The following is a 23,256-nucleotide window of genomic DNA, read 5'->3' as shown; positions in this document are numbered from 1 at the left end:
AAGCCATCAAGGACTCGTCCAAGCTGAGTACCAGGCCCATTAGCTGGCGATAAGCCATTTTCCGGTTGAAAAGTGACAAAAATGACCCCCTATCATCATCATCACTCCCAGTCCCTCCCAGTCCTCTCAAAAATCCCCAAGTCAACGCGTCGAGTCAGTTCCTTCCTCACCCTGAAGATGGCGTTCGTGTTGCTTTAACGTTGAAGCCTTTAGAGAAATAAAGTGCGGGAATTTCTGGCCGAAAAGTTGACGTAGATCTACGTCAGATGGAGCTAAAAGTTTTAAAAGCCCAAATGGAACTTGTGACTAGTGGCTTTGAGGGGTTTAGTAGCTTACATGAAGGAATAGAAGGGCTCCAATACCTACCACCAACCAGGCACGTGGCATTGGAGGCACGTGGCATTGGAGGCACGGCCATCTTCACACGCCCAGCGAAAGCGTTAACGAATAATCTTTGAATTACCAATTAGAAATCGTAGCCACTCAGTTCCTTCCGAAACCACAACACCAGCGCATAGAATTTCATAAAATTGACAAACCATGCTCTGAAATCTGACTCCTTAGTCATTTTGCAACTTGAGAGCGCCTACTGCATTATGCATAAGAAATGATCAAGATTCGATATTTTTGTTTGGCTCTTTGAAGAAGGAGTCATACGAACTGTGTTGCATAGGTTTGCAGCCATTGATTTAACTTAATGGTGACTTCTGTATGCCAAAGGGAGACTATAGCTTGGAGCTACATGTAGGTGACTTGAGCCATATTGAATCAATTTACACCACCACAGTACGTCGTCATTATTCACGCTTGTACAAGGAATACATTAAGTCAATCCCGGCCAACCGCTCTTCCCTAACTGTGTCCATCCAGATATCATCAATTTGACCCCCCCCCCCCCCGCAGCAGCTGTCTAAAGTCCACCTTTATTCCAAAGCTGCCAAAAGAACGTGCATCGTTGGCCAAAAATGTTGACCACTGTCGGGAAGGAGCTATATTTCATGTCAACACCACAGTCACTGTTTTCTGGGCGATTTCTGATTCTATGACAGTTGTTATCAACTCTGCCAACGCGTGTTCGAGAATTTTAAAGAAAATGACTCATGGTTTCTGCTGGCACACTCATTATCCCAAGAGAAAAGTAGAATGTGAAAAATTATACCTGAAGATAAAGCGTAATGATAGGGTAATTTTATTTTAAGATGGTCGCTCATGTTGCTGATGTCACCAAATCTCAGGAGGTTTTATTTCTGTGTCTGAAATTGTTTACCTTAATGTAGCCATTGCTATTGCCCCCGAATAGGATAGGCCTATACTAGTAAGTCAGTGCCCCCAAAGCCTTGGCTCAGCAGTTTTTAAAAGAATCTCGAATTATACGACTTAAATATATTGATTGACAAACTGTCTTTACGAACAAGCAGGGCCTATTTCTAGAGTATCGGGGACAAAAATAGTACTGATTGTGTGATATGAACTGCATCATGTCATTTAATCCTTGTTCTCACACTTTTCTTGTTCATCGCCCTTTCGTAAAGCTGTCAGGCGCAGGATTACACTAGCAGAGTGCTCTCCAGACCGATCATTCTGATACGATGTTCCATTTTAAATAGATGTATATCATGGAAACGTTTTAAATACTTCAAGTTTTCTTGTTTGGGGTCGGTAAGTAAAAAGCCTATACACCATCTCGTTTCGTTTGAAAATTGCATTGTTTTATTAAGGTTGAGTCGTCATACAATTTCCACAATTATTAACTCAAGCGTTTGATATTCAACTTGAAACAGTTGCATAATCTTCTAACGAAATCATTCTGGGATTACATGTTTGCGATGAAATGAAACCAGGCCTCTCAAAAACCCATGACACTTTAGATTGGTACACGATTTACTCCCTAGAAAAGGTCGAAATGAGTCCTGCAATATCAGGTATACCAATCCAGGATTCACTTCACGCATTCATCAATTCCCTCAAGCAGCATTTTGGGAGTTCCTGACAGGTATCGACGAATCAGAAGAGCTGTCACACTTGTTCGGCACAGACAGCACGACCATGCATGATCACATACGGGGGTTTTGATTGGTCGAAACATGTCACCTGACGGTGTCTGCTTGAAGAAAGTGGCGAATTGGCGTTACGAAGTGGATGCACGAGTGACGACATCACAATGATATTTTAAGCTTTGAAATAGTAACTACTGATAGTATATACATCACCAATAAACACATTCACACAACGTATAAAATTTTACACATATCTTCAGTAACTATTACATAATGTTATCAATACAACAATTGTGTCCATTTCTACTACAGGTGTATATTATATTCTAGCTGATTATATACAAATACGCTTCCGCATATCGTACTTGAGTACATTTAGTTTTCTAGTCTTTAAGAAAGTCTTTTAATGGAATTTCCAAAACTTTAAGAAATCATGAAACTTGATGGTGTTCGTGGTCAGGCACTCTCTCTCTCCAAAAGCAGAATTAGAGAAACTTCCGGTTGTATTCGGCCCAATCACAACACCAGAATACTGCATCACCGGTGTATACATTAGATCTGAGCCAATCACAACTGGTCATTTTGCAATTGAGTGACTTCCGGCCTGTTTCTCTTTTGCCTTCTTTAGCAAAGTGTTGATAACTGCATGTTTTATTCTTAAAAACCAGAAACGATCTTCCAGAAAAGCTCTTAAAGTGTCGACCCTTCCTGTGGTTTATTTGCATATCAGTAACCATAGATTACGTAAAGTGAAATCTAGGTGAATGTTGATGAGAATTTTGATGGAGAATTATGGTAAATGAATATAATATTATGCAATAAATATGGATGAATATCAACAATGCCCGTCAATGGCAGTCTTCTGCAATATGCTGTTAAAATGGTGAACCAGCTTTACTATACGTATGGCTGTATACGTTCCGCGGAATTGTTTCGGTATATATATGATGCGGATAATCCATCGACTACCGCCATGTTCTCCTCAAGGCCCTTGACACTAATGCAGTCCCTAATATTTTTGTGAAACCCTCTGAAACTCTATATAAACATGACTTATGACCGCCCATAACGAGATGATACTAACAGTGAAAAATGATTTGCACAAATGTAGATGACGTCACAGGAATGGGTCTACACGTCCGAGTATTTTAGCTGCCCGTGACTCCTCTGACATATACTATCTATATAGAAGTACAAAAGGCACGAGTATTGTTATAATATGTACGCCTGTGATATCAAAGTGCATCAAAACAATGGTAAATTATACGAAATTTCAAAAACTTTGCCGAGAACTTTTTCAGACTTCTACACACTGATCTAGAAAATGTCCTACGGACCTCACCAGCTAATTGCGTGTGTCACCAACGAAAGTGAACTGATGTCCACTACCGAACTAGATAGGCAGGTTTTGCAACCCTCACGAAAAGTTACGAACGATGAAGTACGAAATGCGTAGCTCGTAGGTTGCGAAATTTGCCTATTAACTAAAGCCGCGAAATAATTCATCGAAGGCTAGGAACCCTTTGCCACGTTCTTGACAACAAAGCGCTCTTTCTCAGCCAAGATACATCTCATGAATTTGAAGTACATCCATAGTAAGGTCCGACACCACTTCGGCGCTTTCCCGCTGCGGTCGCCGAGGGGGAAACTATACTCGGCCCCAACGTTTATCTTATTACAGTAAAATATCTGCCGGGAGGAGTTGGCGTCTCTTGCTGGTACTTCCGCTTCCTGGCGCTATAGCGACGGGTAATTTGAATAACCAAGGCGCTGGCCTGGCGGCGGGAAAGCCCCATGGTACAGCCGGCCTTTAATAATGACACAATACAGATTTAATTGTCCATGCATTTGTTATCCCTTCGTAAGTCACTGGTATCAATCATAACCAAACTGCAATCGTTAAAGTGAATGCTTTCATTGGTGGGACGGCAGGGACTTGGCAGGACAGATCGACATTGCACACACATAGAAATGTTTTTTTTCCACAAGAATCGTCCTTCAATTATCAACTCATAGAAGTGAGCAAAACCATGGGTGCGGGAATGAAAAACACCTTTGGACGTTTAGGTTCGCATCAGCTGTACTGTTCATTGTTTACAATAGTCTGGTGAATTGCTGTGACACCGTGCAGCTGTACATTGAACTCTCGCCATCCTAAATCGTGACCGAGATTGTTACCACTATCGCCATGGTAGTCCAAAGCAAAGAATCTGAAAGAAAAAGAAAGGTTTGAAGAGCATTTTATTACATATACCGATCGCGAATATCGCTGCCACTGCCCTATTGTTTAAGATAACTAGTCCTCATGAGATTTGTTCCGAACATCAGACATTCCTTCGAAATCTTACACGTTTGTTTCTGATTTGAAATGTTCTCTTCAACCTTGTGCTTTCTCCGCCTCTCCGGGTTTTAATTGTGAACAACATGGTAGCACCAGTATCGTTGAACGTAAGGGCAAGATTACTTTTTTACCTGGCCAACAGGTTTGCTAAAGCCTAAAGCATTGTTAGGCTAATCTAAACCTGATTGCCCCCTCCCTATTTGATTTGTTCATGTTCAAAAATTTTTTGCTACATTTACTTAAGGTAGTTTTAACCTTGAACCTAATTACCAAACGTACATATCGCATCAAGTGCTAGAGGCGTCAATACTATAGATTCCTCTAGAAAATAGCATAGTGCCAGAGCATGGAGCAGTTCGAAAGGATTTGCATAGCTATAATGGTGATATTGAGTTTAAAGATGCTATCACATGGTGATCCATCCGCAGAGTTCTCACAGGGTGATCTATTAGTATGGAAGAACTCAATTTAGTTGGGAACAATTGAAATAGTGCATGCAAAAATTTCTGTTGATGTGCTATTTCAACTCCCTATGAAATATTATATTGGAACTCGGTGTCAAATAACACGTTGCTTCACTTGAGGATGCATTTAAATACGTAATAGATACAAATGTCATCAATGGGTAGACCGATATACAAATACCAGGCATGCCCACTAATACCTACGCCTTTAACTTACGTAATGTTTTCGATGAGCCACCGCAGCCCATCTTTTTCGCCTGGTCATTTACTTTTTGAATATTGTCTATGAAGTTTTTCTTCAGCAAGTCACAATCGCCCATAAATTTGTCGACGCACTTCAAAAGTGTCGACATGGCGCTGCAATATTAAAATGAAATGAATGAAACAGATAAAATGTATCTTGTATTAAGGAATCTGTGTCATGTATGTGTACATTTTGCAAATATAGCCAAAGAGTCCATAATCACAGTTGATACTGTAAGCCCATACTTCTTAAGCAAAAAAGTCACCAAAAGAAGACATTATCATGATGTAAATAATGATGCTGATGATGATGCTGTTGATGGTGATGATAATCATGACGATTGATGGTGATGAGAACGACAATGATGTATCTGATCCCAGCCCCCACCCCCCTCTAATTCCCACAGCCAGAACGTTGGTCTATCATCTGTCTAGCTGAGTTCGCCTTACCTGCAACTCTGGTCTTTATCAGTCACATCTATACTGAAGCATTGGGTGAGATCCAATGAGCGCTGGACCATGTTATCACAACCTGAGAACACAAAGAAAGAGTAAACAGGCTATCTTTTGGAAGAACACGACCTCAGTAGTGTTCAATGGTTGTATTTTGAGTGGCAACCATTCAAGACAAATATTGAAAATCCGTAATTTGGATACCTGAAAGAGAAACTGTTTATACTGTTCGGAATGGTGATGTTTTCCAAAAGTCACATTACATCGGGTGTGCTTACAAAACAGGTCCAACTTTTAGGACCAATAACTCCCGCAAGTCCTTTTCCATCACTTATTGTATATATGTATACGCATATAGTATGCGCAGACATTCTTATACATGTATTATACTCGTGAAAAGTGCTCGACCTTGGACATGTTGTAATGCCTTGTTCTTTACGTGTTTCGACCCAAAGAAATTGTAAGTTCCGGAGCAACTAAAGCATCACCGGAAGATACTAGTAGATGGTAATTATAGATACTGCAGGTATCTTCTCAGAACAACTAAGTGGAAGCAAAGATATTGGCGCCAAGAGCGTACAAGGTGCTGCAAGACGCGAGTCGAAAAGCCGGAAGATTCTTAGTTGTGATCATTCCCACGTACCGTTCACACTGTTGCAAATATGAGTTAAATTTGCCTTCATCTTTTCGAATCTGATTTTCATGGTATCCACGTTGGTCGCACTATCTTTGGAACATCCGAGCAGGTGTGTATTCAGACAGCTCTCAATGTCACCAAGACGAATGCTGAAAAATCAACATTACTGTTTGGTTAGGATGTACACAATTATTTGATAAAACGATGACAAAAATAACAAAATATACAGATGATGCCACGGTATCGATCATCAGACGATCTGATGATACATTGCCGCCATGTTCAGGATGTTCATTTTTCTAATCATGAATATGTGAGTTACATTTCTAATGGGTAAATGTAAAGGTTTTACCAAGTCTTCTAAACTTATATGTTGAAAGTTAGGAATCTAGACGTATTAATCAAACGGGCGAACTTACGTGCAGAGTTTGCCAGCAACGTCATCTGGATTGTTTTCGGCGTTGGTAAGGCCGATGGTCATGTTGTCAGTGCACTTGGCGGCGGACATGATGTCGCACGATCCAACCAGACCAAGGGCTAAAAAAGAAGAACAAGAACCCAGTCAGATGATAATGGATGTTCCAAATAAACAATGATAGATCCTGAGATCAGGCTTTTTTTACTCCTGTATGTCATATAAAAAATATCGACAGGCGGATTGTCTGAAAAGCACTCAGTGGTTATGCCAGGATGGAAATGACCTGGCGGCGAACAGTTTGAACGACTAAACTTTTAAATCAACGCTTCATACACGCAGATCAACTTGGAATTCAATAACTGCACGAAGACAATTTTGTGTGTGTTTCAAACCTATGAAAATTTCTTGACAAGGTAAAGGTTTCATTTGCAAAGGCTAGTTTGTGGGGTTTGTCTTGCCATAAAGATAGCATATGGTATCGATAATCAAACGATCGCCTGGTAATCTGATACATTGCCGGCTAGAGATTGGAACGATTTTTTACAAAGGGTCACTGACAAACTAGGGTGTGGCGGTTGGCGAAAAATAGAGGAGGATTTCCAGCTTTGAAATATGAAACACATATTTGATGTCATCTTCGCCCATTCTCGGGTGAGTTCGTCGATATCCGGACCAAGGCCGAGAATGATGTCGTACTTGACTATGACTGTACTTTCCGCTCTGTTACATAAAGGCATAAAATGATAAAAGTCATGACATTTATTTGATATCTTAACCAGCAATTTCCCTTCCCTTCCCCAACCACAGAACGCCTGTACTGGACGAGTATTGCTCTATTTATAAATTGCACTTGACGACATTCGTGGAAGCGACAGAGTAAAATCCATATTTGCCAGGTCCCCTGATTTCAAATTATATTAACTTAGCGTAGAAGGTCAAGTAGCACGGGATGTTCTTGGAATGACATCGTACGTGTCCACAACGGCTTATTGTCATTAGAAGTACTTTTAGCGTTTAGGATGTGGACAAACAGGTAAGCACCATTCGTCATCGGCCAATCAGACACTCAAAAGTGCCGATCCGCCCCAAGAAGCCTGTGCACATGGCTTTTTATTCCTTGAGAGTGTCATCCCTGATTAAGTAAACTATTGTGGATAAGCCCTCGCATGCTCAATAAGCAGAAACTATATTTAGCACTTTACTTGTGAAGTTGTGAAAAATATATCGAACCGTACATCTTTTTCAATATCAATTTGCTCCAGGCGTCGAAAGGCATTTGAGGTGTTTACTATACAGCCGTTTGTACGATAATCAGGAATATATCTCGCCCACTCAAAATATAAAAACAGATAATGACTAGGTTTCTATAGTAACGGGACCATCTCCTGCCACAAATAGGTATTACTCTCTGTCTTACCACTGTCGAATTGCAAATAAAATGGAAAAATTCAAATTCTGGTACTGAATTCTGACTTGCAGAGCCCGCCATCGATACGGGCTCTGCAAGCACTAATTTAGCCCATTCTGCCATCGGCAGGGGGCTTGCGCAAGCAAGCACCAACCAAGCTCCCTCCAACATTGATACGGGCACTGCAAGCACCCACCCAGTTCCCTTCGCCATCGATACGGGCCGGCTCTACAAGCACCCACCCAGCTACTTCCGCCATCGAAACCAGCTCTGCAAGCACCAACCAAGCTCCCTCCGCCATCGATACGGGATCTGCAAGCACCAACCCAGCTCCCTCCGCCATCGATACGGGCTCTGCAAGCACTAACCCAGCTCCCTCCGCCATCGATACGGGCTCTGCAAGCACCAACCAGCTACCTCTGCCATCGATACGGACCCTGCAAAGCACCAACCAACCTACCCCGCCCTGGAAATCGACAATAGACTGCATGACCTGCTCTCCACCTTTATCATCTGCTAACACCGGATGGATTATCTACTGTAATCAATGACTATCGATTTGCCGATGTATTTGACACTTTTTCTAATATGGCATACAATGTTCTTACTACTCGGCCTTGAGTGCATGCATAACGTTAAGTGATTGAGACAACCTCGTCCCAGGTTTTGGTAAAATACAATAGAAAACCAAAGGAAATACAATAAAGCATGTTAGACGTGTACATGTACCGCAGGCATTGCTTCCATGGGAATGTAGGGGGGGGGGGGACGAGTAACTAAAATCAACACATATATTTTTTGTTATTATTGATGTATGCTCAGAGTGTCAGAAGTAGGTACATATTTTGTTTAACAGTTTTCCTTGCTTCCTAAATGTGGGGAAGATTCAACACCTCTGACTTGGCCACTCGAGTGAACGTTGTGACGATACAATTACTCCGGTCAGAAAAAATGACGCATCCTTCAAGAAATTCACAAGGCGGAAAATGAAGAAGTTCAAGTTTTGATTAAAAATATTGAAACCAAATCAGACACTGGATTTAAGTTTGGTCACCATACACAGCGTTTCCATTGCATTCAAGAAGCCGTATAACGGCGCCCATTTTTGCGATGCTTGGGAAAAGCTATCATTATCAATATCGATTATTTGTGTTGGCACAGAAAGTGCATTTGAAGACTTTTTTACTTTTATTGGAATGTGCTTTATGCATTTTGCAGATATTTCCAGAATGCTATAGATTTTCGCATCCCACGCTTTTGCCTTGAACTGTATTTAGCATCAAGTACTAGATCACTTAATGTTATGCATTGTTTTGCAACAATACGTACCCATGCAGCCCCCAAGGAATTCATTTATGCAAACTCACATATGGGTGTGGCGTTATTTGTTGTACGAGTAACCTTCACCGTTTTAAAGGCAGACTTTCCTGGCACTGATGGTCAACAGCAATCGACCCTTTTCCTCAGCATGCCGTTTCTCTGTACTGCTTCTTAGTATGGAAGTCGATTTGCGAGTGTCGCGTTAATGATTTCGACTGAAGATTGAATGAATGAGGACTACAGTGGCGTAATGGTTGCGAAACCTGCCCCCCTTAAAACCCTGACTACGCTTCCCCCCCCCCCCCATTCCCACCCCCCTCCCCAAGCCATGCAGCTGTCTTTCAGGTTGACTCAGCCCGTCACTTCCAGGCTGCTAATGAACTTACGGACCTAGTCAAGACAAATGGAGCCATTCTCATTCATTTAAACAAAAGAGAAAACACAAGATTAATTTGTGCACGTCACCTCGTCCCCAGAGACTAATAGCCTCCAAATCGCTGCAGCATTACCCATCATGCCAGGCGTACGATGACTTCCGGTCCGGACATAATTACTCAATCAAGTATTGTCACAGAAAGTGCGTGCACGCAAGAAACAGATTAGGGGTTAACCCTTCCCTATCGGATGCTGACGGTTTTCGAAAACAGAAAATAGACACATTTATTTATGCCGGCGATATATATTCCTAGACTGACCGACAAGCAGTAACATATATGTAGAGAAATTCATGTCACAAACTTTGATATTATGTATTCATAAGTCCAATTGTTGTCGTCATGACAGTACGATGCAAGAAGTATACGGAAGTTGGATGCTTGGAGTGCGTACGTGTTCTATATATGCAATTTAAAGACTGAGAGTTTCTTTTTTCTTCGGCATGACAATTACACTTTCTACACAAATGAAGGAGTCTTCCATCCTTTAAGCTGTTAAAGGTCAGGCTACTAGAAGCGTTGACCTTATTCAGATTTGTCATATGCAAGTAAAGGCCATATTCATTCTGCTAAAAACGTAAATATCTCTGAACGTTTTACTGCTTAGAGTTAATGATTGAAATTCCTAAGAGTACCGTACTATTAATTTCATCACTATGCGTTTTCAAGAAATTCTTTAGCTTATCTAACCTCCACAGATCCTGTTAAAAAGAATAGAACGAATAGAGCAAAACCTTATTGACATTGAATCTATCCACATAAAATATTATTAAATAAAGCATGACACCCTCTATTCTCAAACCTGGATATCGATTTAAGAATATGCATAATTTGCCCTTTACGGGTGGTAGCGGCATGCTCTACACTCGCGCAAATATTATTCAGACTGATAGTACAATAGTTGTGAGGCAAAGCAATAAAATATTGATATTAGTACTAATACTGAAAGTATTATCTTCGTAACCTAAAGCTCAATCTGTGAGAGCAAAACTGTTATCTCGTCTTGAAAATTACAATTCCTTAAAAATGTTGCTCTTTTCGGTCCCTCACCAAAGTGACTACATGTACATGTACTTCCATGACGTCGAATGAGCTAATAATGTTTTTGTCTCTTTGATACATGTATATCGATGCATTTTTCACAGAGTAGAGATTATAGCCAGTCAATTTTATATTTGCTGTCGAGGAAAAACTCTTTTTTGCTATGACTTGACACTGCAATCTGCACCACCAGTCAACATCCATGACAATTAATGTATCAAACTTCAAAGACACGTCATTAGAACTAACAGTTCTTGAGGTATTCGAGATTAAAATTCCGTGTGGTTCACGGTACAGTTTTCTTTTGGCCAACGGGTATATTCTGCAACATTAGCAAAGGCAAACTGCCTAATCAATGTAAAAGAAGTTACCGTTTTTTAATTACTGGCTATTTGCAGCATCAACATTTGTTGTTGGTGTAAATAGAATGATATGAGTACCCATTTGAGGTGATAAATACATTACATAAGAAGAAGGATGGTGCAGATTCAACCTCATACGTCGCTATAGTCTTTATGTGTACTGAATCTTGCCTATGGAGTCGACGTGGGCAAGATGAAGTAATACGAAGTTACAAATACATGCAAGTGTTTCCGCCATCGTAGACCACTATCCCTACTAGTATCGCTTGTACAAGGAATAGTTTATATCATAATTATCTATACAGTCCCCTTTACTACCAACGTATACATAAGCCCTACGGATGGACTTAGTCATGACCTCTTCACGTGTAGTTGTCATCCCGAGAAATGTCACCATCAATCGAGTCCACACAATCATGACACGTAGCAAGTCATCAATGGCCAGTTCTGACTCGCCCGGTTAATGACTTCAGCCAAAGAGAGGACATTAAGTTCGAGCGGGAGCAAAGTTTTCTAACCATGGCAAGAGAAACCAGAACGTTGCTTCAGAGAATACATGCATTCATGAGTCCAGTTGCTGTTCTTCAAATGAGTCCAGTTGCTGTACTTCAAATGAGTCTAGTTGCTGTACTTCAAATGAGTCTAGTTGCTGTACTTCAAATGAGTCTAGTTGCTGTACTTCAAATGAGTCTAGTTGCTGTTCTTCAAACTAGTCCAGTTGCTGTACTTCAAATGAGTCTAGTTATTGTACTTTGGATGAGTCTAGTTGCTGTACTTCAAAACGAGTCTAGTCGCATGCTGTACTTCAAATGAGTACAGTTGCAACGGCTGGGAAACCAATGTGCCTGATCATCGATGTTGCTGACGTCATCAGGTTTTCCAACTCTGCATGGAAACCTTTAGATTCTATTAAACAAAGCTGATGAAAGTTTTTGGATCCAACAGTAATACCTTGCTTATAATAATCTTTTCATCACGATGACATTTTCGTCCTCGAAGGTACAGGGGACTTCATGACTCGTGGTTAATAAACGCATGTGGCTTATCGTCTCGTCGTCAATATTGCATCTCAAAGGTTATTTAACGTTGATGACATTCATCCTCATGCACATACTTGGTTCACCAAAGGCAAAAATCTCGCACCAGTTATACCATGAGCAATAACAGAGATTTTCATCTCTTTTTATCGTTGACCATGCGATGAAACGGTTGACTTATCGATTCTCTTTAACGAACATGTTTAATAACCGGTGCATGCGTCAATGACATATGGGACCCTGTGCTGCCAAGTATTAAGGCTAGCCCGGGAGCCAGCCAGAATACATGCAGGTGACCGGGGAAATATTTGAAATCGACAACGCTTTGCTGTTGTGGTGGTCAAACGTTAGCAAGTTGTTTGATTGTGGCGGCACGTGCACTACCAAGCATGTCAAATGAAGTGTTATGACGATGACGATATTTGGCGGGCCGTGTAACGTATATCACAGTTTCTTAGCTTGTGAGCACTTAATTTGTAGGACTGGTGTGCCAGGTCCTCTTGATATCTCATGTAGCCACTCCTTGTCAGATTACCATAGCTTTGGTAACACTTCGCTTGAGATGATGACAACTCTCTCCCATGGGTGTGTACCCAAGGTCAGAGTAGACCGATTTGCCTTTCATTGTAATGCCTCTCTTGTGAATAGCAACTTTATCAATCTATGACTTCGTCCTTGGTGTGACATGTCAGATTCTGAAATGGTTTCAGACCGAAATTGTATGCATGATGAGTTCCATTAAGCATCACCAAAGGAAAAGGAACCAGCGCTTACTTCAATAACATGTGCACTGCAATTACATGTACACTGACAATTTGATTGCCGTCATTTAAAAAAAAATTAACTCCGTGTTTTCTCATCCCCACAATTTTTTACCGACAGCTTCTCAAGATTTTTTCCGCCGAAAGACTCAATATATCCCGTGGCACCTTTGTGGGCTGATCACATCATACATTGAGGGAAAGACTACCGGTGGTTATTATTTGATATTGAGACATCAATGTCAAATCAACGCTTCCAGTCATTTCAGGACCTTGAAAATGTAAATGCTGATAATTCAAAGTTCAGTGTTCCCGAGTTAAGTGCACTGCCATAGCCTCCAGTCACGAACAAATAAATTACAGTAACCGACTGATAGTTACCTGTTTCAAGACAGTATCTGCGACCCTGGATAATTTTCATTTTACACATTTAAAAACATCCATGTTCAAACCATTTGAGTCAATTGTAAGAACTCGTATAGGCCTAATAAGTTTTGAATCTTATTTAGAAATGATAATGATTAGTCAATAATTTCAATTAGTTTTAGAAAAACATTAATTAAATAAAAGTCAAACTTGATTAATAAAACAACAGCATTAAAATAGCTTTTGAGCACGTTTTTGTAGGATCTACAATGTATTTTTAGTTTACAACGCGTGTGCAGGAAAATGCGCATATCTACAACATTGATAATTGGTGGCAAACCTGCCGCAAGTCTGTCCAAATATCAGTCACGTGACGGGCGGATCTAAAAAGGCCTCAACGTTCACTGTTAAACATGTTTTATTTACCGTAACGACGTTCTCAAGTTTCCTCTGCAAAAAACCATGAAGATGCGCGCACCATTATCTTCGAGAGTGATTTCTCGCCAATGCCAAGTCTAGTTAACGCGGTAACGCTAGTTAGCTAAGACAACCACCTTGCTGTTTAGCCGGTGAATATTTTATAGCCGGTATGAATAATCGAAGAGCTAACAGCCAACAGAGGCTCGCGTGAGGAACAACCGTCTCATTAATTTCATCTTCATTTGCTGTCCACTTAACGATCCATTAACCCTCAAAAGATGCAGTACGGGAAACCCAGTACATGCATCACCAATATCTTCCTCAGAAAAAACAGATCCTGAGCAGAGCTTGAGGATTTCCGTTTCTGGGTGTTTCCCGATGATCGATGATGACCATTATCTTCGCAAATTTGAAATGAAATGTCACTTTGACGTCAAACGTTTGTACTTACAAGTGCATTGCATGTACATTTATTCAATGTCGCCCCACCACATCCAATCCATTTGGTGACAACGTACTCAAGAAGTAGTTACACCTTCAATGGGTTAAAAAACACCTCTCCATCTCCAGGTTAAGTTTGGTTATTCCGCTGACATTGCCCTTATGATTTAATATAAGTGAAGGTACAGCCCCAGGCGGCTTACTGAAGCGTATTAAGACTGAATCATTTCAAAAGGTGATTATAGCGGCTTAGCATTATCTTTGGGCAACAGGACGTCAATTTGTCGCTCGGCTGCTATTCCCGAGTGAGTCACCTTAGCAGAATAGCATGGTGACATTCGTGACAGCTCCGACAACATCGGGTCGATATCGTGCTCAACGGAATCCAAAATACAGTGGAAAGAATCACGTAAACTGCATGGACACTCCTAAAATATTGTGCGAGATTATCAAACAGGGCTCGGAATGCTGAAGGGGAACCTTCAGATGCTGGTGAACCCAAGTCACTGCGCTCAATCATTAAAATATCGCTCATTAAATTGATATTACCTGCGATTCACCTGATTAGTAATCGATTTTTCAAAATAAACTCAACTGCTCTAGTGTTGCTTGCGCTGGGATGTAAATCAGTTAATTTAGCATGTTACAATTGTGAGGACCATTAATAAACCTGTGTTGAAGGAAGGCTGGATGACATTGCAATTTGTAGCCTTCTGTTTCGCTCGGCGCATGTGGTGCATGTTCTCCAGGAATGGTGTTTGCGGTGTTGGAGGGAAAGCGCAGCAGCATTTCTGACGTTTTTTCACGTCGCGAGGCATTTCACATATTTTTGTACCAGGATGGTGTGTCAAACTACCTATTATTTCAAGAAAGCGAAGAAAAAAGCCTCTATGGTTGCTTCATGCTTAGAACACAATACATTGCACCGGTAGCCTGTATGTTTTGTATATTGCATATTGGAAGCACCAACCCCCCCCCCCCCCCCCCCCCCGCCGCCGCCAGCTATAGATGAACGCTTTACGATCATAAAGCTGGCGGTAAATGAATGAGGCGCGAATTAGGTTATTCATTCACATATTACCAAGCCCCAATAGCAATGCCATATGATGTGAATTCTTAACGAAACTTGATGTTCATTTGATGCAAATGAAAACTATTGTAGTAAACGATGAGGTCACACTATATTGCAACCCATGGCCAGGCGTTAATGAAATCTGCAAGCGTGTGGTTGAGAATAAGAAGAATTATATTCTGTTATAGTCATACGATGCGTTTTCAAGAAACGTTTTCCAAATATCTTTGAGCATGCTGTAGAGCGTTGCGTTAAATGGATTTGAAAATAATTTTTTCGTGCTTTGCTGCATTTGTAATAGTACAATACTAACCAATTGGGCAGCTTTTCCCTACATATTTATTTAATAAATTTCTAAATTCTCTCAAGAGGATCCAGCAAAGCAGTTTTTCTTCTGATTAAAAAAAAAGATTGCTGAAAAAATATAATGATTTAAAGTAAGAATCTTGGAGAAAAGAAGTTTCACAATGCTGGCAAGAAAGTAATATACATGATAGATTACTACTTAACATGCTTGTCCCAAAGTCATTCCCACAAACCGAGTTTGGAGTGTCTTAATTATAGGTTCGTCTTAAGCCAACTTGATGCCGGACAAACGCAAATGGCGGCCAAGGAGGGATGGAGCCGTCACCCGAGCTTTAAATCATTATGTTCCCGATGATCAACACTCCAGTAACAAGAGAAAATGTTACTTCTTCTCCACTAATTACCAGATGTTATAAAGAACATCCAGCATCTTAAGCCACTTCAGTCGGGAATAAAAGCCATCATCAATAAACGATGGTGCCATTTGTAGGCATGGAAATGACGGCAATTTGCCACTTTTGCTGTTTAGCTGGCAATGAATGATGATTCATTGAGGGAAGGTGCTATCTTACCCCAGATTGCCGCACGTGGCGGTGCTTTTTATACGCAGCGTACGCGACGGGGAAAAGATTCGACGCTAATTCTGGGGTGTTAACCAACATCGCGTGCTGAGATGATTAATTCATCAATTACCCAGCAAAGGGACCAGTGAAACTGGAGCAACATTCTATTTACCTCCTGATGCGGTTTCAAATGTGTTTTTACAAAAAGAAGGATGTTTTGCGTTCGCACGTTTTACGTTGCCGCGTCCGTGATACGGCTGCTTCGCCATTATACAGAGTCAGAACATCAGGGTAGCTGGTTGGAGCAAAGACAGTGTTTTTGGCTGCCATCTATATTAAAGTAAGAATCCAGTTCTAAAAATCACTTCAGGGACCAACACGGACCCAACAAAAAAACAAAACACATGTACGCACTGATATCCATACGCGTAACTTATCAGATTCATAACCAATCGATCAATGTCGAATCCTCGTCATGTTCCATTAATCCATTTGAAAGACAATGTAAGACATTATAAGGCCATATTATCAACATAGTTGTTCCCAAAGTATGAATTTGATACTCCAGAAAGAATAACAGAACGGAAAGGTAACGTATACATGTAAAGAGCATAAGAACGATTACATGTACATGTACTTTGTTTTAGCACTCCACTTTTGTGGCAGTCCTCATGATATCCGATTGTGCTTCGGTTGTTTCCGGAACCGTTCGTAAACCGATAGATATCCAAATCAATAGGGCTGATCAGGGACCTCAAAAGCTGCTTTATACTGTTTTGATTGGTTCATGAGCTATCGTTTTGAGGACAACTTAGCTTTGTGGTGAAGCTGAGGTAAATTGTATCAAAGAACTTGGCTCTCAGTCTTACTCGCCCAGAAATTCGAAATCTCGACAAGACGCTTCACGGGCTTAAGCCTTTTTTACATTTAGTAAGCTCACACATGCCGAGGGACAGGGGCAGGAAAGAGCTACATTATCCGAACTATTTGCTCATCCGTCATCATGTTCACGTAAACTGTACCTGAAGTTGCCGCAGAGCCAAAAGTTCACTTCGCCAACTGCGAACTTTATCTACCACTTTTAGAGATTCAAGCAAGCATTTACCCTTGTGGAACATGAAGCATGTGAATGATGATGATACCAGAGACAGTATTCTCATGGGAAAACACAGGTACCAAGGTACATATGTTTACAAACATAAGCGGTGTAAGATTGCAAACAATGGCAACTTAAAAACAAAGGTACGGGATTTGTTAAAACAAGTTATGGTTGTTTTCACTTGTCACGGTTTTTGCCGCCATGTTCTGGTAAATTGCTTCCGCGAATCGACTCCAGAATGAAGTCAACATTGCAGCTGCTTTCTCAGGTCGGATAACCATGTCGAATGTGGTTTATATATCTTCACCACTATCAGAAGCACATTTCTTGAAATATTGAAATGATTTCAAAATCTAGATACATGTACATGTACGGGAATAGCAATTTCGGATTGTTTGATGGGGAAATTTTGCCTCACGCAATAAGGTAAAAACGCACAGTTGCCGGGCAATGATTACTATTGCAATTAACTATAGCGTGATATATACTAAGCTCCATGTAATTGCCAGACAATCTCATGCTTTGCATTATTCATTAGAAATATGTGCATCATTCACTTTTTCATACTTGCACTTGCAGAAATCTATGATGAGCGACTCTATTATTAATAGGCACTTAACGTTTTGCAGCGAAATCCATTTTTGAAGGATATCTACATTATCATTTTCAGTGCAAGCATTGAAGTTAATGGCTTACATGTGGAGGCAAAAATATGCTATATATATGTGTCACAAAAAAACCCAGTCACCTACCGGTTGCAAGAATAACGTAACATGCAATAAAGAGAGGAACATCCAGCACCTTCCCCTCCATTTCAATCAAAGATGGCGTCAATTCCTCTTCGTAAACAAATGTCACTTTTCCTGCAAAGTTCGAGCGTCTGAACTTGAATTTCCGGAGTGCACGCTGCGAATCCTTTCGCGCAAAAACAGAAATGAATCTTCAGTAGAAGTTAGAAGGGTGTTTCAAAACAAACTGATGCTTCCCTGCAGTGTGATGCAGTATCGATTGGCTAACAACTGTTTTCGTAAGTTTTTTTTATAATCCGCAAATCTTCCTTTGTGAGTGCGCAATACCTCAAATGGCGCTGAACTCCGAAATGCAAAATTCGAAAAACTCCCGAGGTATTGTGAACTGCACCTTGGCTGATATCATGCAAGACGCTAACCCTTATCCAGGTATAGTTAGATCTCCTTTTGGGCAACGTAAATTACTGACTCCTGTCAACTCCTCCTCATATAGTGAACGCCGTAAAGTATAGCACCGTAGCAACGCATGCAGAGGCGCGCGCGTTTGCGGACTAAGGAACTGGGGACGAGCTTTACGGATATATGCAGCTTCCCGCCAATTAAGATCTTGGTATTTTTATATCGCGTGCAAAAAGTCGAAACAGATCTGTGGAGAAATCGAACAACTTTTTCTCCTTTTGTTGCTGCTTGGATAATCAATCAATAATCTTGAGAGCGGGAAAGTCGGTTAACAGGGTGTGCGCAGCATATGATGCTACACGAAATGCGCTCTTCTGGTTTATATCGATCGCACACAGGTATCTGATAATTGTTTTTATAGCCTGGCCTTTCGTCATGAAAGTCACTGTTTCTATTATAGGCTGTGCAATCGATGTTGTCTGGAGCTCGGATGAACTACTGTCTCATTTATATATCATTGTGAAAAATGGTATCAACGATAGATGGCAATATCGAACGATGACATAAATATAAACCATCTGTAGGTGCAGAGAATCTCTCCAATCAAAACTTAAAATATAAGGCACCGTCTAATTCCGTCTGTGTTATACCAATGGGCATGTTGAGTGTCAAAAGAACTTCAATCGAAAACTAATCCGTATTTTGGCACTAAGCAAAGCAACTGCATGTATTATTGAGGGTGTTACGCAAGGGAAATAAGTTGCTGATATCCATACAGCCACAATTATCACTCTGAACTTTCTAATAGCCTTATCTCTAGTCTATACTTTCAAAGGAAAAAGCGTAAGTAGCGGACCCCGAACATACAAGACCTCTCCCTGTCGATTTCTTAGTGCGACTAACGAACCGTCTTAGATCGCCGCTACTTTCTGCTACGCCAGGAGACTGGCATAGTATAGTAGAAAGTCGCGACGATAGCAAGAAATCACTATTGCGACAAGTCCGATTTCTAGGATACTTGCCTCTTACTGTTCATAGCACTTATCACACCGGAGTTAAGCCGAAAAGGCAGGCAGGCATGCTTGGCAACACGCGGCACATATATCGGAGATGGAAAGAAAGTAACTCCAAGATCACGAGTGAAGTTTTCGCCATCGGGGACGCGGGAAGTGGAGTTTCTTTCGCGTTCTTTGCGTTGGGTAATTCGACGCGGCGACAATTACGTTCCATGGCAACATTGATGGACGAGGATAGGCTATACTCATGGAGCGGGAGAGGGTATAATTGTGCCAAAGAAAACTATCAGGCTCATCGAGTTAACACCCCTGAACCAACGCATTGGTCAGAATCAGATGTCACAAATACTTAATCCTTTACATCATGTACAGTCTTAAATCGCCGCTAACTTTTTTATCATCTACTTACTAGAGGGATGCTGGACACTCGGGCACGTGATACGTGCGAAGTGTACGTCGATTTCCTGAAAGGGAGACCATTGGCAGGAGTATATTTATACACGAATACGTCAACAGGGATATCGGATCAACTTTTCACCGTACATCAAAACTGTTTAACTAAGGGGTATGAGTTGCTAAAGCTAAGAGTGGCGCCGAGTCAAACACAACACTGACTATGGCCCTAACTCTGCATACCTTGGCGGCCCGGCGTTATGCTGCTGCACGATAAACGGGCCAGAGAATGAGTTAAAGGTGGGTGTGTCCTCCGTGAGTCACTTACGCAACCGCAGCAGCCTTGCAATGTAAATCTGCAGCTCTCGACACCAAATCAAGGATGGTCAAGAAATTGATAGACTGTTATTCCTGGGGGTCTGTTTCATGTGGGACACTGATAGCTTGCAGGAAAGGTTACGTGGCATTATTGCCCCATGAGCGCTTTTTATTGTGTCTACATCGGGGTTGAATGAGCTTGGTATTCATTAAGTAATTAGTAGAAAGAGGAGGAGGATTGTGGCGTGTCCTGTTTGTCAATGAGTTTGCTATCCCCGACACCAAGCATCTCTTAATCCATGCTTGCTGTCACTCGAAAATACGTCCTACTGACAATGAAGTATTTTGACATTAGATTCAGGCTTGTGAAATTACAGGGAAACTTACTATTATTAATAGCTGGCTGATGGGGATCACATCTGCCAGTCGCAGCAAGTAGAAAATGATTCAATCATCGGGAATCCACATATAATCATTATATATTCTTGTGGGCAATTGGCCAAGTTAAGAAAATCACGTGGCCAGAAAATTGGGTCCGTTTAACAAATATGCGGGCAGTGGGAAAAGAGCTGTTTTCGGACAATATACTAAACGGCCGAGTGTCGATATCAAAAACGATATTCTTTCTACATGTATTTTAAAACCTCTTTAATTGACTTTTTAGATGGTGAGCAGTTTTCACTTTCCGTACGATGATAGGTTACATTATTTGCAGTTGCCGTGAACTCCGTCTACTGTCTCAGCTTGGCGTATTGGAATCCTAATCCATGAATGAACACCACAGTAATGAATGAGTCAATGAATTAAGGATACAGAGATGTTTCATCTGAAAAGGACAGGATCATATACGTGATACCACACGGTAATACGCAGAGATAGACGTCAAAGTTAGGCTGGGCTAGAGCCGAGTTTCGGGCGAGGCGTACGCAAGTCACGTCGTCATTTGCTCATTTAAACAATCCCTCTCTTTATAAATGCATGTGTAATGCAACGTCTTTATGGATGGTTTCACCCAAAATCTACCTAAGGTCTATTTAAGGCCGCCAGTGTGTCGTTAGAGACAAGCACGGTTAATTTGAACGTGACACGGCATTTTGAGATGTGAATTATACAACACGTCACATCGCACTTGCGTCTTGTGGTAATTAATTGTCCTTAACCCTTTCGTACCGTCTTTTCTTTTTAATTTTATGAAGTGAAGGCTCTAGGCCGGAGCCAGATGGTCCAAAAAAGTTACATGGAGTCGCCAATCTCTGTTTTAATTGTCCATAAAACACCTCACTTTGTCTCAGGTTTGAACTGGGTTTTTTTCTCTCTGTAAGGTGCTTTACAAAATCTTTTATCTCACAGCACATAGTTCATGCAAAAAAGTTACATTTTCATCACGAAGGTCAAACTGCCTTACTCGAAATATATATAAGAAATAAGGACCCGGGTTTTGTTTTCATCTGTTACATTGTTACATCGATAATAAATGTGCTAAGCAGCAGGCCTATATCCTCACCACGACTCTAATTACACCGGACACTACCATAGTCCCTTTGAGCATCAACAGCCCGATATAAGAAACCCTCTTCATCCGTCGAATCCTCCACCAGAATCGGCCTCCTGTCCTCGAATGTGTCATGTCCACTCATCAGCAGTGCAATAAAGTTCGTAGCGATGCCTACACATAGAAGACTAAACCAAATAGCTTGTTCTGTCCCGTCCATGATCATGCCTGTAAGTTCTGGCATTAGTCTGATCATACTGCTATCTACTAAAATGAATGCTAAAAAGACGCCAGTCAGCGTCAAGGAGACAACGTTACTGAGGAACAGTGCTATTCGAGCTGAATAAGGCAGACATGTTGGCCAGTTTCGCCTGCAGCATCGTGGGTTACAGTCGGAGATGTGACCACAAATTTTGAACGTTAGTGTACAAGCAGTTATCATAGTGGCAGCAAAAAGGAACACGTATGGACAAACAGAGCCATGATACGTCGGGGACAGGGACCAGTCCCAGCAAGCCGCAGTACTATTGTCCTTGGGATTTGCGAATTCTTTCACTGTGAACCTCAACAGGACGAGAAGATAGAGAATACAGGATATGAAAGTGATTGCAGTTGATATGATCTTGCTTTTGTTGATGTTCGAGCTGATCCTACCGATTGTATCGGTTGTGACAAACATGGCTCAAGACAGTCTGCTCAGATGGAAACCTGCAAGGAATGAAGTACATGTACTACGAAAGGGAGTTTACGCATACAGGCATTCCACTAATCATGGGTCTTTTTTTATCTGACAGCTATGTGTGCCCTAAAATGTTGTCGAACTTTGTCATGTTTTTATCATGTTTGTCGATTGACCTGTCTATGACATATATATAAACGCCTAATAACAATGTATGCTTGTTTATACGGAACAGCAATACACCGATAAGATCGATGGTAGTTGCATATCCACCAAAATAAGTTTCAAATTCAAAATTGTAATTCTTAGTTGTGCATGTTTTGCCGGAACTTAAAGGTTATCCGACAGGCGAGCCATGAATAGGTTGTTCCTTCCGAAGACGAATCATAAGATCGCGAAATCTCAAGCCTACTTTTCATAATACTCACCATTTGCACCGCATCCAAGTGACAGAGAAGGTTTTATCCAATAAAAGCAGGCAATGACAATAAGATACGGTTTTTGAAGACGAAAAGTCAATGTCAATTGTTACCAATAAACCTACTGAAAGTGGCAGTAATACATTATCATGTCATGTGTCCGTGTAGGTCGGCCTATAACGATATGTCACATGATGAATTATAGTTTTTGCGAGCTTTAGATAACGATGGACCCGTAGAGATTTTTCGGTAATATGATATATCCATGAAAACCTATCATAATAGTTTACAGCTACTTTTCATTTGGAACACTCATTAAGTAGTCAATAAGGTGGAGACAAGGTCCACCCTGTAGAAACATGGTGCACTACGCTGGGAGAGTACACATCTAGATCAGACAGAGTACGCATAGTGAAGGGGCATGGCACATCCAACAAAGACTTGGTACACTCGCTGACAACATGGCGAGCTATGAAGGGGAGGGCACATCCATAAGAGATATGGTGCACTCTCTTTGGCCGAAAGTCATTTCTGCATGTAACAATATAGAGCGACAGTAGGCCCGTTGCGGTGGAAAACAGAAAGGTCCTCGTTCTTTGAACAGGGTG

At 41.1% G+C, this 23,256-nt stretch overlaps 1 protein-coding gene across 2 annotated transcripts; it reads right to left on the bottom strand.

Annotated features, from left to right (window-relative positions):
* Positions 1-1,054: 1,054 nt before the first annotated feature.
* LOC135489749 (uncharacterized) lies at positions 1,055-18,611 on the bottom strand. Of its 2 annotated transcripts, none has more exons than XM_064775244.1 (6): positions 16,257-17,092; positions 6,555-6,672; positions 6,142-6,284; positions 5,496-5,577; positions 5,020-5,159; positions 1,055-4,207 (listed from the first exon to the last, which is right to left on the bottom strand). In XM_064775244.1, the coding sequence occupies exons 1-6, from the start codon at positions 16,351-16,353 to the stop codon at positions 4,152-4,154; spliced, it is 636 nt and encodes a 211-aa protein (XP_064631314.1). In that variant the 5' UTR covers positions 16,354-17,092; the 3' UTR covers positions 1,055-4,151. The 2 variants fall into 2 exon arrangements, with proteins under 2 accessions (XP_064631314.1, XP_064631315.1); XM_064775245.1 differs by lacking the exon at positions 16,257-17,092 and adding an exon at positions 17,936-18,611 and having other exon boundaries at positions 1,057-4,207.
* Positions 18,612-23,256: the final 4,645 nt, after the last annotated feature.

This window comes from Lineus longissimus, chromosome 6 (assembly GCF_910592395.1).
Source record: "Lineus longissimus chromosome 6, tnLinLong1.2, whole genome shotgun sequence".
Classification (NCBI taxonomy): domain Eukaryota; kingdom Metazoa; phylum Nemertea; class Pilidiophora; order Heteronemertea; family Lineidae; genus Lineus; species Lineus longissimus.
The sequence above is the reverse complement of the archived record's forward strand: the minus strand, read 5'-3'. Positions and strand labels throughout refer to the sequence as shown.